This window comes from Canis lupus, chromosome 19 (assembly GCF_011100685.1).
Source record: "Canis lupus familiaris isolate Mischka breed German Shepherd chromosome 19, alternate assembly UU_Cfam_GSD_1.0, whole genome shotgun sequence".
Taxonomy (NCBI): domain Eukaryota; kingdom Metazoa; phylum Chordata; class Mammalia; order Carnivora; family Canidae; genus Canis; species Canis lupus.
In genome coordinates, this window is record NC_049240.1 from 19599220 (window position 1) to 19616671 (window position 17452).

A 17452-nucleotide genomic window follows, 5' to 3' on the forward strand; every position below is an offset into this window, starting at 1 on the left:
AAGCTCTAACATGACTAAAATGGCAATAGTTTTGCTAAATTCTCTTTTGTTCTTATTATCTAGATAAATGACTCTTGAATATGCTTTGCTTAGTTTGTCCCTTATTAGCATTTTCTATTATTACTGATATTATTATTAATAATATTTTGAACTCATGAGTCTGTCAGAAATAGTGTTAATAAAGAGACATTGCCTTTCTGTAAAATATCTACCTCAAAGGCTTATAGCTGAGTCTGAATATTTGTAGACTGACAATAGTTTGAATCCCAATTTCTTATTCATCTCAGAATCTTTATTTTTCATCTCAGAATGTTAAAGCTATCAGTTACCGTTCTAAAATCTTTATAAGCAATGTGATTGTTCCAATCTGAAATAGCAGTAACAGAATATAGGCGTTCAGTACCCATCAATTCAAAGACATCTGATGCCTTGTCAAAATTTGACTCTTCAACAATTGAGGAAGCAAAATAATGTAACATTAAAGTAGGTGACATGCAAGTACAAAACATTGTTTTCATACATACTTTGGTTGTTGTAGTATATTATTTATCTGGAAATAATGTTCTTTATCTGGACTGTATACATACACATTTTGGTCAAAGAGTATATAGCTCTTTCCCTGAATTGGAAAATTATGGCTCTAAGGTAAAAAGTTGAGAAAGATTTAAAAAATAAACAAGCTATTGATCTCAATTCCACTTAAAAATAGAAAAGGAAAAAAATAAAAAAATAAAAAAGGAAGTATAAAACCATTAAGAATATAAGAAATGAATGAAATGGAAAAATGACCTTCACAACAAAAGAACAATCAAAATTGTATCTCACCTGATATGTACCCACAGTAAATACATAGGATCTGAAAAATGCAGCCTTACAATACAACTTGGCTGCTTTCTGTTTTTTTGATGGTGACTCTGGCTCCTCTAACTGAATTGTTCTTATGTTAAAGATTAAGTATGACTTCTTATATGAAAAAGAACACATCTGCTGTTTGGAAGAGTGGGCCAGCCCTGCACACCAGAAGATCTATACCACCTTCATCCTCGTCATCCTCTTCCTCCTGCCTCTTATGCTGATGCTTATCCTATACAGTAAAATTGGTTATGAACTTTGGATAAAGAAAAGAGTGGGGGATTGCTCAGTGCTTCGAACTATTCATGGAAAAGAAATGTCAAAAATAACCAGGTCTGTTTAATGAAATATTCACTTCTGTTTAAAATATTTATAATTAGTCAGGCTTGAAGGAGCAGTTGCCAGGGATCTCTGAATTCCTGGGAAATTTAGCCAAACTGCCATTTGTAATTTGTGTTTAGGCATGGGCTGACTTTGAACTTTGGAGCTTTTAGGTATGGCAGGAATTTAGATAATTCTTACATTTTCATCTACATGTCAGTATGACATGACAGGAAGAACTGTGGTGCTCTTCCCACCACACCAGACACTTGGTGTGGATGAGTCTCTTTAATCCTAGGGCTCCTGATTTCTTCATGGGTACCAGGGAGCTTAATAAATATCCATCCTCACTTCCTCCTACCCAAAAGTGATGCTAAAATACATGAGATATGTATGAAAGTTCTTTGGTGACCAGAGTATTCTATTTACTTTAAATTATTATTATTGACATAATAATAATGTCTTTCTTTTCTGATCATATTCATTAATACAAATTTTAAACCTAATTTACTGATATGGCACTTCTAGTCAATATGGCTTATTTTATAATCTACATGGAATGGCTATTAAACACAAAAACCAAAACCAAAGCCTTATGTTTTGTGGGGCGGTATTTTCTCATTTCTTCAAGTGTGCAGCGACCTCTAGTGCCCAGTTTGTATGAAGCAATCCTCCCTGTCTGCAGAGTGCTGGACTGTTGAGAACTTTGGGACTTAACTGCTTGAGCTCTCCCACTTCCTCAGAAGAGTGCTCTTCAACATAAAGTGAATAAGGGCTTAAGCACTGAGTTAAGCTGCCTAACTTTAAGTCCACACTAACCCCTACAGTTTAAATGCCTTGGATATCTGACTGGTCGTCTGACTTTGCAAGTTACTTAACCTTCTGTGCCTCAGTTTCTGCATCTGTCAAATGGCTTACTGAGAAGATGAATGATATCATCCCTGGAAAGCATCTAGCAGAGTGCTAGACATATCATGAGCATACATCATAAGGATGTTTATAATATGAAAAATATAGGGATGAGGTAATAGCAATGGGAACAGATGAGAAACAGCCCACAATTATCCTATCATAAGCTATATTAATATTTGAAAAATTATGGTTGAGAGATTTAGGCTCAAACCTTATTTAATAATTTTGATATCAATTTGACAAATTTGCCAAGAAGTTAACTAATGCAATATAATCTTTATGGGTCCAGGAAGAAGAAGCGAGCTGTCATTATGATGGTGACAGTGGTGGCTCTCTTTGCTGTGTGCTGGGCACCTTTCCATGTAGTTCACATGATGATGGAATACAGTAAGTGCTTTTCATTCTCATTTGGTAAGACTTCTAGTTCATTTCCTGTTAGATGGACAATGAATCATTGAAATTTGTTGCTATTCACTTGGGTAATCAAATAGCAAACATTTAATGGGTTTCTTTCATGTTTTCAAGGCCCACCAGATCATTACATGGTAGGTAATTATGTATGACTTTGACCAAATATTTAATAATTACAGAAGGTACAGAAACATTTTGGAGAGTCTTCTTTCATGCTATGCTTTCCTGTTCTCCCAAAGCCATTCAAACTGGGGAAATGTTCTCCATTTTGTTCTCCAAATCCTATGAATGTTCTGTTTAGATTTAGAATATTGACTTGAACCACGTGAATTTAATAACACCTATGATTTCAGCCAGATCCTCAGTGTATTACCTTTGATAATCTGGGACTTAAGATAATTCTCAGGTGATTGTGTTTCTATAACACAAGCAAACATTTGAATGGTAACTGCTGCTTCCAGTTTATATGAAGCTTGGAATCAAATTGAAATGCAGTAAGCTCCCTAAATCTGTGCTGGGTGCCAGGCTGTGCTTGTGAGCCAAGACTCTCCAAGAATGAGGACTCATCACAGAGCTTATTTTTCTTCAGACATCAGATGGCTCTTCCCAAAATTGTCTTCAGAGTTTTTCACACCTTTAACCGCTTGTTAAAGTATAAGTGTTCTGTAAAGATAGATGATAATTTTATTTCGTGCTCATTAGAACATAATGCATTCTATATTATTACTTTTTATTTCAGGCAATTTTGAAAAGGAATATGATGATGTAACAATCAAGATGATTTTTGCTATAGTGCAAATAATTGGATTTTCCAATTCCATCTGTAATCCTATTGTTTATGCATTTATGAATGAAAACTTCAAAAAAAATTTTTTATCTGCAGTTTGTTATTGCATAGTAAAAGAAACCTTATCTCCAGCACGTAGACATGGAAATTCAGGAATTACAATGATGCAGAAGAAAGCAATATTTTCCCGAAGAGAGAATCCTGTAGAGGAGACCAAAGGAGAAGCATTCAGTGATGGCAACATTGAAGTCAAATTATGTGAACAACCAGAGGGGAAAAAATATCTCAAATGACATCTTGCCCTGTTCAGTTCTGAACTTTCTGAGAATTCTGCTTTAGGCAGTGGGCACTAATTATAACACTGTTTTCATAATTAGTACCATTCATAGCTTAATCAGAAGAGAAAATTATTTGAGCAAAGGTTGAAGACTTTTTTATTCTCACAGTGATGAAAAGAAGGAAACAAACCATTTTTTCATTAAAAATATACATGAAAAAATATATATACATGAAAACACAGTTTTGAAAAATTAGTAAGCCATCCTTCTAGATTATAAAAATCAACTTAAAGAAAAAACTTGTACAGAAATACATGTTCTTGGGTAGTAGTTTTTCCCCCAATTCAGTCAATGTAATGTGACTCTTTTATTTTAAAGATTTGTTTTTTTAGAGAGAAGACTGGGGAAGGGAGATGGAGAGAATTTCAAGGAGACTCCCCGTTGAGTGAGGAGCCCAACAGTGAGCTCCATCTCAGGACTCATGAGATCATGACCTGAGGCAAAACCAAAGGTTGGATGCTTAACTGACTGGGCCACCGAGGGGCCCCTGTAAGGTGACGTTCTATGTATTGCTAAGTGAGATGAGAAAATAACTTAAAGATTAAACCTTCTCTCTTGAATGAGTTAATAGTTGAATACAGTAATGTAATTTTAAGTGCACTGTTGAAGCTTGGTGGTATAGTCTCTTGTAAATAAGGTCTGTCCTCAAAATGACAGATGAATGAGATTTAGAAGCATATGCCCCAGTTTGAGCCTCTCACAGCCCTACCACCCACCGCTGCCCTGATGACTGGCAAGCCACTGAACCACTTCTCATCTCTGTATTTTCCTTTGTGAACTGGGGTGGTCCTTCCTCTGCTTCACAGGGCTCCTGCCAGCACTTTATATTCTAAAGCATTCTCAAATTCAGAAACTTGTTCCAGGTCTCCCCTTTCTGTTCCCTTTTGTTTCCTGAGAGTGGTCCTCTACCCTGTGCAGCTTTCCTCATGTATCTGGTTTGTAGCTCATTTCTCTATTCAAAAGAAGGATATTTCTGGGATCCTCATTTATAGGTTGGCTGTAATATACATACACCAATCTAACTATCTCAAATATTTATATTTTTCAATCCCTCATTTCACGAAATAAGGGAACGAAAGACTGTTATATAAAAGGATTTTTAGATACAGTTAGCAGATGAGAGAGAGAATGCGTTCCAAGCCCATGAGATTTTACTGTGCCCAAGATTGACCCCCAAGAGAGTGAGGCCAGGATGAACAACAGAATTCCCTACCCATTTTCCTTACCTGAGTCTCCCTTAAACTTAACCCGTCTTCTTTCCAGTCTTCTCTTCTTACCCTCAAATGTCATGGAACCAGTGACTGCATCGCAGTGCCCTGTCACTTCCCCTTTAACATCTGAGATTCCCAAAGCCCATTCACAGCCTCTTGGCTAACATGTTTCTTCTGCCTCCAGTTTTCTAGCACTTACTCTTTCTGCCAGGAAGGCTAAAAAGGAAGAGAAGCTCAAGGATTCTCAGAGTATTTCACTTGGGAAGCTTCAAGGTTTGGGAACCCAGAGAACTCAGGCCATTGGGATCTTTCAAAATATAGACATTTAATTTTATAGGTGTGTCAATATAAGCATGAATCATGGTACAAAAATGAAACATTGCATGGTATTAAGAAAAAATGGCAATAGGACAAGAAAATTAACAAAGTCAAGAGAAGAAAACTGATGATTTGGTTTGTGTTGAAATGGATTTATGGGTTGTGTGTGTGCATCCTATTATGGCTAGATACCCTGGAGCAAAACAATAATTATCATTAAGCCATTAAAAATGAATCAGATTCTCTGCTTTTGATTGTCCTTATTTAATCAGAAAATATAAAAAAAAAAAAAAGAAAAAGAAAATATCCACCTGACTCTTCCTAAATTTTATGGACACATGCTCCAAATAGAGCTTGATGAAGAACAGACAAATCAACACTGTTATTGACCATTTAATTTTTAATGTTAGAGATTTTTAAATTTCTAAACATTGCTTGATCTAAAAACATTTAGATATTAAATTATAAATAGTTACTCTAAAATGTCCAGACATCCTATGAAAGATTTTTTTCCCCTTCACATTGAATTAATGCCATTTCAGAATCAAAAATAGAGCACTTATTTTTTTGTCCTTTAAACATGCAATCTTCTTACTCCATTATACAGGTTTAGAAGAGAAAACTGGTCCAATCCATTATTGAGAAACTGTTACAATTAGCCAAAGCAGCTCTGAGTCCGGTCTGGGCAATGAGTCCTGCCAAAACTATAACACAGCTTATGAGCTTAGAGAGAGTTCACCTTGGATTTGCAAAAGGAGCCCTGGTTACGGGTCTTTCTTTTACTTTCCTCGGACTTTGCACTCCCCTAAGTCTCTTAGGCCCTTTGTCCTCCACCCAGGCATCTGCTTTCTCCTCCCCACCTTTTTTCCTTTGCCTTAGGCTGTCACTCATTTTATTCCATCTGATTTCCCCTTAATTTGTGCTTGAAGTGAAAATTGAAAAGGTCCCTTTGGATCCAGGAGATAGGGTTGTGGAGGGGTAGAGAAAGCTAGTCATTAAAACCATTCATTAGCATTTGGGTAAAATGTATATGAAATCAGTGAAAAGATATGCATCACTGCTCTGACCTCTAAACCTTTTATTTCATTATGGATCATTGTGTCAAAAAGAGCTATGTCTTTTCTTCCACTGTACCAAAAAAAAAAAAAAAAAAAAAGAAACAAAAAAAAAAAGGAGAAAGAGAAAGAAAGACAAACCCACTTCTTTTATCATAGTTTACTTTGTTATGGATCAGGACATCAGCATTATGCATACTAGTTTGACTAAACACTAATCTCTAAGTCCAAATATGTTTTAAAAAGAACCAAGTTGCAGGGTTTATACTACCTGATTCAAAGACCTATTATAAATTACAATAATCAACAGAATGTGGCATTGGCCTAAGGATAGAAATATAAACAATTGCAGAAGACTAGATATCAGAAGGAGATGCACGCATATATGGTCAACTTATTTTGACAAAGGTGGCAACATAATTCAATGGGTAAAGGAAAATCTTTGAAACAAATGGTTCTGAAACAATTGAATAGCCAAGTACCAAAAATAGGAACTTGATCCTTATACTACATACATTCACTCAAAATGCATCATAGACTTAAATATAAAAGCTTAATTAATAAAGCTTCTAGAATAAAACATAGAATAAAATCTTTGTAGCTTGGATTAGGCAAGGCAAAGATTTCATAGGGCACTGAAAGTAGGAAGCCTAGAAGAAAGAATTTAATAAAACGAACTTCGTTGATAAAAAAAAAAGACCTATACATGAATATTCATAGCAGCTTAATTCAAAATAACCAAAAATTGTTAACAGCCCAAATGTTTAGCAACCAGTGAATGAATAAAAACATTTTGGTAATTCTATCCAATTGAATATGACTCTGCAATAAAAGGAATTAACTACTGATACATGCAAAGACAAAGATAAAGAAGCCAAGAAGAAAATACTATATGCTCTATGATTCCATTTACATGAATTCTAGAAAAGACAAAACTCTAGGAATAGCAAATGGGCTAGGGGCTGGCTAAATTTAGGCAGTTAAATCCACAGAGGGCATGAGAGACATCTTTGAATGACAGAAATATTCCATATCTTGATTCTGGTCATGGTTACATGATTTTATATATTTGTATGTTTTATTTATTACCATGTTTACTGCCATGTGTGGCAGGTGGAGTTATGGTGATATGTGAAAATTAAACAAAAAATTTCCTTCTAATACTCAGCCTGACTCTCTCCATTCTGCATATGGTCTATAAAAACACAATTCCTTTCTTCATCATTCCACAAAGAGTTGTTTTGATATTCGCAGCTCATCAAAGTAGCCTCAACGTGATTTTTTGCTTTATAGCCCCCAAATCAGCCTGCAGCTGTTTAATTCCATTATATGTCAGACTAGCAGGCTCTTTAAATATAATCTTGAGAAGTTTTTGCTATGAACAGAGATTAAACAGTTCAGCTGCATTTCAAATGGAGTAGCTATAAGTGTGCAGGAGTCCATGAAATGTTGAAACAGACACACTCATGAAAAAGTGTAGACTGGCTACCCTTTTTTAGATGTTGTTCTCATTCACTTATTCAACAATATTTTTGGAGTTCCTCTATGTGTCAGACCTAGACACCCTGTTTCCATTTCAAATCAAGAAAATCCTTTCTACTCTGAACCAGATGAGGCTAAAGAGGGTTGGCTGGCAAATGAGAGAATAGGGAGAAGAAAGTCATAAAATTAGGTGACTCTATATACTTTAAAAACATGTATAGCTTTACTGACTTATATCTCAGGCCCTCTATCCTCTTGTATGCTCAAATTTTTGTCTTCTAGAAATGAGATTATGATTCATCTATGAAAGAAAAAAGACGGAAAGAAATGAGATAAAATGGCATAAAATATTTCAATTTGTATATTTAGAATCCTGAGAAGATAGGAATAACTGAAGTATTGTTCTGACTACACTGGTTTCTGGTCACCATGCCAGATTCCTTGGCTATTGCTATATTAACACAAAACTGTGTTAACTTAGGAAAACCTACCTATCAAGAAACCTTGTTATTTTTATTTTATTATTATTATTGAGAGAGAGAGAGAGTACACACATGCCTAGAGCTGTGGGGAGGGGCAGAGGGAGACAGAGAATCTCAAGCAGGCTCCATGCTCATCATGGAGCTCAGTGTGGGGCTAAATCTCCCTGAGATCATGACCTGAGTTGAAATCAAGAGTCAGATGCTTGGGGTGTCTGGGTTGGTTAAGTGTCTGCCGTTGGCTCAGGTTATGATCCCAGAGGCCTGGAATTGAGCCCTGGATCAAGCCCTCCCTCCCTGTTGAGTAGTAAGCCTGCTTCTCCCTCTCCCTCTGCCATTCCCACCAGTTGTGCTCTCTGGTTTTCTCTATCAAATAAATAAATAAAATCTTAAAAATAAAAAGTTGGATGCTTAACCAACTGAGCTACCCAGGTGTTCCGAAACCATTTTTAAAAGAAATATTTTGATGAGCTGGCAAAGGTAGTTTTTAGCAAGGAGATTTCAGTGAGAAGGAGCATCTGGGAAATCTATAATTATAGAGCTTCTTTGTAGGGAGTAGACATTTCAAGTGTCACAGGTTTTCTCTAAATTCTACCAGCTTGAATGAATTCAAAAATAATTAAAGAATTTCTTATTTAAGATAACAGACTGTATAAGCATATTTATGATACCAGAATGATAACAAAGAGTAACAAAATGTATAAACCCACAACATTGAGGAAAAACAAAGGGTAGTCACAGTGGATGAGAATTTTCCAATAAATTTCTTGAAAACAGAACTCAGGTGTTGATTATAAACATCATAATCACGAAGAAAAACAGAGGAAGTTATAGGTTAGAATACACCCAGAGAAGACCAGATTAAGAAGAGGAAACCACATCTTCAGCAGAATCCTAGAGAGACTTGCGGTCTCTGAGTGGGAGAGTGAGAGAAAAAGATGGGTAAAAAGGAGATGATTCCTTGATGATTTGTCTAGAGAAAAGGTAGCCATCCTAGTCCATCTCATTACTCACCACATACAAAATGGCCACAATAAAGGTGTTTACTTCTCTGTACTTAACAGTTCCTCCCACCACCCCTCTACACAGGTTTCCTTTGGAATTAAATTGGAGAACTACAGCAATTAGTGTGGCTATTGGCAGAAACCACAGGGTTCTGGAATGACAGAGTGCCCAAGGGTGATGAATCCACACTCAATCATCCTAATCAAAGCTGCTTGCCACCATCAGCCCATGTTTACAAAGTTCTTGATCAGTTGTCATTTCTGCCTTCTTGAAGGATTGTTATACATTTTAGAAAACCCTGAAAAATGAGGGAACAAGACTATGATAGTGATAGAAAACTAACCCTAGAGTAATCAAATAACTCAAGATAACAAAAGAAAATTTAGAAATGAATTTAATTAGTACTATTCTCAGATTTAAAAAGATACTGTTTTGGGATCCCTGGGTGGCGCAGCCATTTGGCACCTGCCTTTGGCCCAGGGGCGATCCTGGAGATCCGGGATCAAATCCCACGTCGGGCTCCCGGTGCATGGAGCCTGCTTCTCCCTCTGCCTGTGTCTCTGCCTCTGTGTATGTGTGTGTGTGTGTGTGTGTGTGTGTGTGACTATCATAAACAAAAATTTAAAAAAAAGATACTGTTTTGATAAAACCATAAATAAAGCATGCTACAAGAAGGGAAAAATTGGGTGAATAAAACTCTAAGAAATTAAAAATATATTGCTGAAATTAAAAATAGATAATTTACTCATTTTTATCCTCCATATATTTAAGAGGAACCAAAAAAAAAAAAAAGTTTCCTTCAAAAGTGTTTCCTAAAGTATGTTTGTGTGGCAAACCTCTTGAGGCTGTTTATCATTTAGTGGTGCCTGGGGACAGATGGCACATTCAAACTGAGTAATTTGAGGGGAGATTAATAAAGGGACGGTTTACAAAGAAGAGAGCAGGGTACAGAAAAACAGAAGCGTTGGTACAGTACCAGCTACTACCTACAGCAAGGCAGTGTTTCTATCTCAAAGCCTGAAAAGCAAACGAGAAGATGGAGGAGGATGAATAGAAGGAGGGATAGAAAGAGAAAAAAAAATTAGAGGGACAGTGAAAAATCTATGTGTGGGGAGCTACCTATAGAAGTTGTGACTGTGGGTGGAGGCATGAGCCAGGCCATGATGGTGCCATGAGCAGAAATGCACTAACCTGAGTCATAGTCCCTCTGATCTGCAAGTGGTTTCCATTCCCCAAACACGGTTGAGAGGCAAGGCAACCCCCTTGATCAGGCGTGGAGCAGAGTGATGCAGAGTGGATAATTCTGGGTGGATAGACAAAATATCCAGTACATGTATGCCTGGACATCTTTCCTCATATGTTTATACTTAAATGATGGTTAGGTAGATATACAAGTCTAAGTTCTCAGTTCATGTCATTCAGTACATCTAAATCTGTAATGTTGTGTTTGACATCAATGTAGCTGTTAAGAATTCGGATGTCTGAGATACCGTCTTTCTCTTTGGCATCTTTTAAAATTTGCTCTTTGACTTAGACTGAAAGTACTCTAAGGGTAACAAAGAAAAAAGTACACATCTAAATACATGATGGTAAAATTTTATGGGATCTGAGGTTTCTCAATTTATTTTTGGAGAGCTCTAGTTATTATTTCTTCAAATATTTCCTTCCCTGTCTTTATTTTTGTTTTTTCTTCTAGAATTTCTATTCTATGGATTTGACACTTCTACTTCCACTCTCTATTTCCATCAATTTTTCATTAATGATTTTATTCATCTCTTTAAACCTCCTTGATGTCTTCTGGGAGAGTTTCCTAATTTGATATTGTTGCTCAATAATTTGTTCTTTTTCTCTATCTACTCTGCCTTTTGATCCTGGCTTATAATATTTTTAGTTCAAATTTCATATTTTTCATACTGAGCATATCCACTTGATTTTTCATTGTAACTGTCAGTTTCTTTTTCATATCACCAGAATCCTCCTTAATATTAAAAAAATTTAAAAAAATTTAATAGAAGTATAGGTGAGCTCTGTAACATTTCTTGAAGGATATTTAATATGTTTATTCTATTTTTTAAGATTTTATTTATTTATTTATTTATTTATTTATTTATTTATTTAATAGAGAGAGAGAGCAGGGGATGGGAAGAAGGAGTGAGAGAGTGAGAGAATCTCAAGCAGATACAGTGCTGAGCGCTGAGCACAGAGCCTGATGCAGGGATTAACCTCATGATCTTGAGATCATGACCTGAGCTAAAATCAAGAGTCAGACATTCAACTGAATAAGGCACTTGGGTGCCCCTATTATGCTTATTTTAAATTCTTGATCTCATTCTGTTGAAGTTGCATGACTATATAGATTGTTTATTCTATCTTCATCCTTTAATAGCAACTATATTTTTCGGATATCTCCTTAATTTACTCTGCATGTTCATATTCCTTCTTACAGCATTAAAGATCTTGGCTATTCAGGAGGCCTGAATAGGGGGCTGCATCCAGGTGCTGCCCTCTTTATGAGTTTATAGAAAGAGAGGATGTCCCTCAAGGGGCAGAGTTGCCAGCACCCCAATTTAGACTATACCATCCTTGTTTACTCCTTTCCCCCTCAGGTAACCCTGGCCATTTTATCACAATGTCAACTGAATTCCTTTTTCTGATGAGGATGAAGTCATCACATTTTTATTCTATCCATTTATCTATCCATCCAAAATATATTTGTTGAGTGGTTTCTTTTTTTTTTTTTTTATGATAGGCACACAGTGAGAGAGAGAGAGAGAGGCAGAGACACAGGCAGAGGGAGAAGCAGGCTCCATGCACCGAGAGCCCGACGTGGGATTCGATCCCGGGTCTCCAGGATCACGCCCTGGGCCAAAGGCAGGCGCTAAACCGCTGCGCCACCCAGGGATCCCTGTTGAGTGGTTTCTATATGCCAAATCTGCACTTACAAGATAGTTAGCTCTACTTATTAGTTATTAGTCCATAGAGTGGGCTTTGAGTGAAACTAACTGGTCATCTTTTTTTTTTTATTTAAGATTTTATTTATCTATTCATGATAGACATAGAGAGAGAGAGAGAGAGAGAGAGACAGACAGACAGAGACATAGGCAGAGGGAGAAGCAGGCTCCATGCTGGGAAACCGATTTGGGACTCCATCCCGGGGGAATCCCTGGGTGGCGCAGCGGTTTGGCGCCTGCCTTTGGCCCAGAGCGTGATCCCGGAGACTCGGGATCGAATCCCACATCAGGCTCCCGGTACATGGAGCCTGCTTCTCCCTCTGCCTATGTCTCTGCCTCTCTCTCTCTGTGTGACTATCATTAAAAAAAAAAAAAAAATGGGACTCGATCCCGGGACTCCAGGATCGCGCCCTGGGCCACAGGCAGGTGCTAAACCACTGAGCCACCCAGGGATCCCCTAACTGGTCATCTTGAAAGTAAGTACATACACATAAGTTCACTAATTAGCCATTTTCAGAACTTTTGAGAACATGATAAAGTAAGAATTTATAAAATTTGCAAAACTTACATATTTATGCCTGTAGAATGATTGTTTATGCTTTAAAATGCAGACTTATTATGTGTGAACTCTGAAACACTACGGTAGGAGTTATCATATGATTTCTGCCTTGATGTTTAGTTACTCAAGAAGACAGAACATGCACATGTAAAGACAACACTAGACAGCAAAAACTGTATCAAAAAAGAGATCCAAATATCACTATGATAATTTAGAGAAGGTCCTAGAATAGTTAAGGAGAAGTAAGACAACAAGATCTGATATTTGAAATATTTAGACAAGTTGTGGGGTTAGAATGGTTTGGGGACTAAAGAATGTTCTAGATAAGGGAAGTAGTGCAAAGAAAGATTCCTGGAGGTGGTGAGGGAGAATTCTATCAAAAATATAAAGGCAGCCCGGGTGGTTTAGAGGTTTAGTGCCGCCTTCCGCCCAGGGCGTGGTCCTGGAGACTCGGGATCGAGTCCCACATCGGGCTCCCTGCATGGGGCCTGCTTCTCCCTCTGCCTGTGTCTCTGCCTCTCCCTGTGTGTCTCTTATGAATAAATAAATAAAATCTTTTAAAAAAATCTAATAAGATTTGTTATAAAACAAAGACATCTACTATGAATAGGGCATAGTGCTTAGAGGGTTAAATTGTATGGAAATGATCTAGAATAGTCAACTATGGGGAATGTGTCAACAAGAGATGATGGAAAGAGTTTCTGGGTGAGCAGGTGGGCCAAATTGAAATTAAACATCATTGTCTTTTTTTTTAATTATTCATGAGAGACAGAGAGAGAGAGAGAGAGAGGTAGAGACACAGGCAGAGGGAGAAGCAGGCTCCTCGCAGGGAGCCGGACGTGGGCCTCGATCCCAGGTCTCCAGGATCATGCCCTGGGCCAAAGGCAGGCCCTAAACCACTGAGCCACCCTGGGATCCCAAAATATCATGATCTTATAAATTTTTCTAATAATGCCAAAGAGTAAATGAGGTTGTCTGGGAAATTCAGATCAGCAGAAAAGGGGAACACTAAAGTATGAGGTATTTTCTTGAAAATATAACAGCTGTTCTGTTTTTTAATAACAGGAAAAAAAAATGATGAGAAAGCAGAAGAAAATAGGTAGTAAAGGGGAAAAGAATTGATTTTCTTTGAGTAGACATGAAAGGTTTTCATTCTGTCATCAGACCCAGATAATAGGGGTGGCTTTGTAGGAGGGCTTTCTACCCTCCTCTATTGTTAGGAGGGTAGAAAGTGTGCAATGTGGCCCAGAAAACTTTGAGAGGGCAGATTTCCGTGACTAGATGAGATTTTGGGTTGTCTGATATCATTTTTCTCATTGGAAATTTGATGTGGCTGAGCCTTTGGGCACCATCTCTTCCTCATCATCTCCTTGGAAAAGGAAGAGGGTGTTTTTCTCTTTTGAGGCTCTGATCTCACTGATCAAAACAAGGTTCCTTGAGACTGGAATCTCACTGAGGTTCTCAACGTTCTGTAGGAAGAATGTTAGCTCTTAAGATTGCCCAAGAATGGGCAGCCCGGGTGGCTCAGCAGTTGAGCGTCTGCATTTGGCTCAGGGTGTGATCCCGGAGTTCCAGGATCGAGTCCCACATCAGGCTCCCTGCATGGAGCCTGCTTCTCCCTCTGCCTGTGTCTCTGCCTCTCTCTGTGTGTCCCTCATGAATAAATAAATAAAATCTTAAAAAAAAATGCCCAAGAACTGATCAAAGCTTTGTGTTTCCATGACTATAGGTGACATCCTCATCCTTAGCTCGACTTTCATCAGTGCACACTTATATCACAAGAGGGATAGGATAAGAATACATGGTTGAATCACATCCAAGAAGTTATTACTTACTGGGGGGTGGGGAGAAGCAACTAACCACATATTTTTGTTTCCTGCATCATCTTCCTATAGGAAGGACAAAACATTTTTGTAGGGTTCCCTGAAGAGCTTGGCCTAATTCAATTTATCTTCCAAGCCTTTTATTGTTGTCTGAGATCTTGTTTGCTTTTGTGTCCTTATGTAACATGAAAATATACACACAGATTTCTATAAAAGTGAGGGATGAGTGGGCTGCTCACCTGATTTTACCCACTCTGGTTACCAGAATCTGAAAAATTGTAAATATATGAATATATGTGGAAGCATTTTTCAGAAAATCATCAAATTCTCAGTCAGACAATAGTAACCCTATACAGGGTGGATAAAGAAACACATTCTGTGCTACACCAGGTTGTTCTGGCCTCAGTCTCATCTTCCAAGGCTTCCTAATCTTGTTTTGGGGCTTATATTTGTAGATTTGAGGCATTGTTTGATCTTATTTGTTCTAAGTATTGAGTCGTATATTAAAATAAACCTTTCATCTGCACCATTGGGGGAATGTGGTGTTTGCTATAGTTCTTTCTTCCTCTCTTACAAGCTTCCTACATATAACAGTATTTTTCTGCCCTGGTAGCAACAATAATCAAAAGCAAAAAATCAAAATAAACAAAAATCAAATAATCCACAATAATTTTGTGGATGTAAAAGCCTGAAGTGGGCATCTGTTGTTTGTTGTTTTTGCCATACTGAAAACATTCATCCTTTTTATGGGAAAAATTTCTTTTGGGGAATTCCCTTCTCTCAAATTAGACTGTGTTTGACCAGAATTGTCTCCACTCTCAACTCTGGAAATGTTCCATGATTAGTGTAGGCTACAGTGATTGGTTTAAGGATGGGCACATGATCCAATTCTGGCCAATGAGAGTCAGGCCCAGGGCATTTTTGTCAGTTTTGAAGTAGAAACACTTTCACTTTCTTGCTGGATTCAGGACAAGTGCAGTTGCAACCATCTTGTGAATAATGCCAAACAGTGACTTAAGAACAAGACCTCCCCTGAGAGGTGAGGCACAAAACGGAAAAAGAAACCAGGTCCTGGATCAAGCTTCACTAAAGGAAATCCGCTTTTGAGATGCTGAAATACAGGTTAATAAACTCAATTTTCATTAAGCCATTTGGAACTTTTTTTTTGTCACTTGTACGTGAAAAGATGTAAGGCATTGAATGAATAAAGCTTCTTTAAACATCCGTGTGCAGGGTTTTGTGTGGAATTCATTTACAAAAGCTATTGAATGATTGTGTTACTGACTACTTGGAGTTCAAAATGTAAAAGGATCCTGGTTTACTAATACCCTAATATTTTCTGAGTGTTTATTCATTCCTTTATTCAACACATTCATTGAGACATATTCCATATCAGAAATTTTGTTAGATTCTGAGAATAAAGTGGTAAAACAAACGAGATACTGTTTGTGATAGCAGAGAGTAGTAATGCCTACTGGGAAGGCTAGACATTATTAAGAGACACACATTAGTATCAAGATGGGAAGAACCAAAGAGATTGAAGAGATACTTAGCAGGTTGAATAGACAGGATTCTCTAGTGCATTGGTTATGGGGAGTGGGAGGAGAGGGAAGGATCTCAGGTTCCCACATAATGTAAGGGTAGGGGGCGGTATCATTTACATAAATTGCTATTTAATTATTTCTTAATATTGTGTGGGTTGCATTCATGTCTTATCTTGCCAATTAATTTGTAGGCTCCTTTGTGGCATATACATGTACACATAGTTTATACATATACATATGGTGTACAAAGCATAGAGCTTTGCACTTCGCAGCGGTAAAATATTTAATTGTTGATTTGAATTGACATGTATCCTTATTTTATCCTCAAGGGTCATATGAGTTTATTCTTATTTTGTATTTATAAACAACTTGAGTCACAGCACAGCAGAAACCCAGCAGTTTTAGCGTGCATGTAATACTTATTAAAGCCTTATTGAAGATAAGAAAGTTGTGTGGGAGTACAGAGACTGTGACATTGAATAGTTGCTTCTCAGAAATTTATAATAAGTTCTCTTAATTTACCATTTTATGTCTCTTGATCATGAAACTCTTAAAATTTTGATGGGAGGTCTCAGATCTTCCATTAATGAAACTTATGTTCTAGCTAGCTTAGGAAACTGGATTAGGGATGAACAAAAAGTCTGAGTCAGAGTATAAACACTATCATTCAGGATGGTGTGTGGGAACAACTGAAAGATGGAGGAGTCCTGGTTAATTCACTAGTTATCACTCGGACTTTATCAAGGGGTGATAATCATCTGGACATTTCTGCTCATTCTAAGAAGACCAAAGAACTTTTTTTTTTTTTAATAAAGATTCTATTTATTTATTCATGAGAGACACAGAGAGAGAGGCAGAGACATAGGCAGAGGGAGGAGCTCCCCCGCAGGGAGCCTGACATGGGACTCGATCCCAGGACCCTGGGATCACATCCTGAGCCAAAGACAGATGCTCAATCATTGAGCCACTCAGGTGCCACAGACCAAAGAGCCTTTTAATCTGGGAGGCGGGACATTCATGACAACCTGGAATACCTTCCCTGTACTCCATTTCCATCTCTTGTCCACTTAGTCATCTGTGGAATAGTGGATAGAACATGGGCTAAAGTCATATCCTGGGGTTCAAATCCCACCTCTACCACTTGTTTGCTGAATTGGCTTAGATAACTCACTGATGTCTTCGAATCTTACCTTTCTTATTATAGAATAAGGGTATAAAGATTCAATGAGATTGTGGTAGTTGAAAGTTTAAAGCCTAAAACTCAGAAATGTAAAGAATATCATATTAATGTATTTGCTTTAGATAAAATGAAGTTAACATTAATAAAATTAACTCTAAGTACATAATCTCTATCTCACCAGGTTGACAGGATGCTACTTTAAACATTGCGTCACTGGTTACTCC

The 17452-nt window shown here is 37.4% G+C and overlaps 1 protein-coding gene and 1 long non-coding RNA gene across 5 annotated transcripts in view; one reads left to right on the forward strand and one right to left on the reverse strand.

The window, feature by feature from the left end:
- The window catches only part of QRFPR (pyroglutamylated RFamide peptide receptor), a 50045-nt gene extending 46091 nt beyond the window's left edge, over positions 1-3954 (forward strand). For both annotated transcript variants that reach the window (XM_038564762.1, XM_038564763.1), the window contains 3 exons: positions 950-1185; positions 2375-2472; positions 3236-3954. In XM_038564762.1, the coding sequence (XP_038420690.1) occupies positions 950-1185; positions 2375-2472; positions 3236-3576 (675 nt within the window). In that variant the 3' untranslated portion in view covers positions 3577-3954. The remainder of the gene's footprint in view (positions 1-949; positions 1186-2374; positions 2473-3235) is intronic.
- LOC102156162 overlaps positions 3163-17452 on the reverse strand; it is a 47673-nt gene continuing 33383 nt past the window's right edge. For all 3 annotated transcript variants that reach the window (XR_005373971.1, XR_005373972.1, XR_005373970.1), the window contains one exon: positions 3163-3484. This is a non-coding gene — a long non-coding RNA (uncharacterized LOC102156162). The remainder of the gene's footprint in view (positions 3485-17452) is intronic.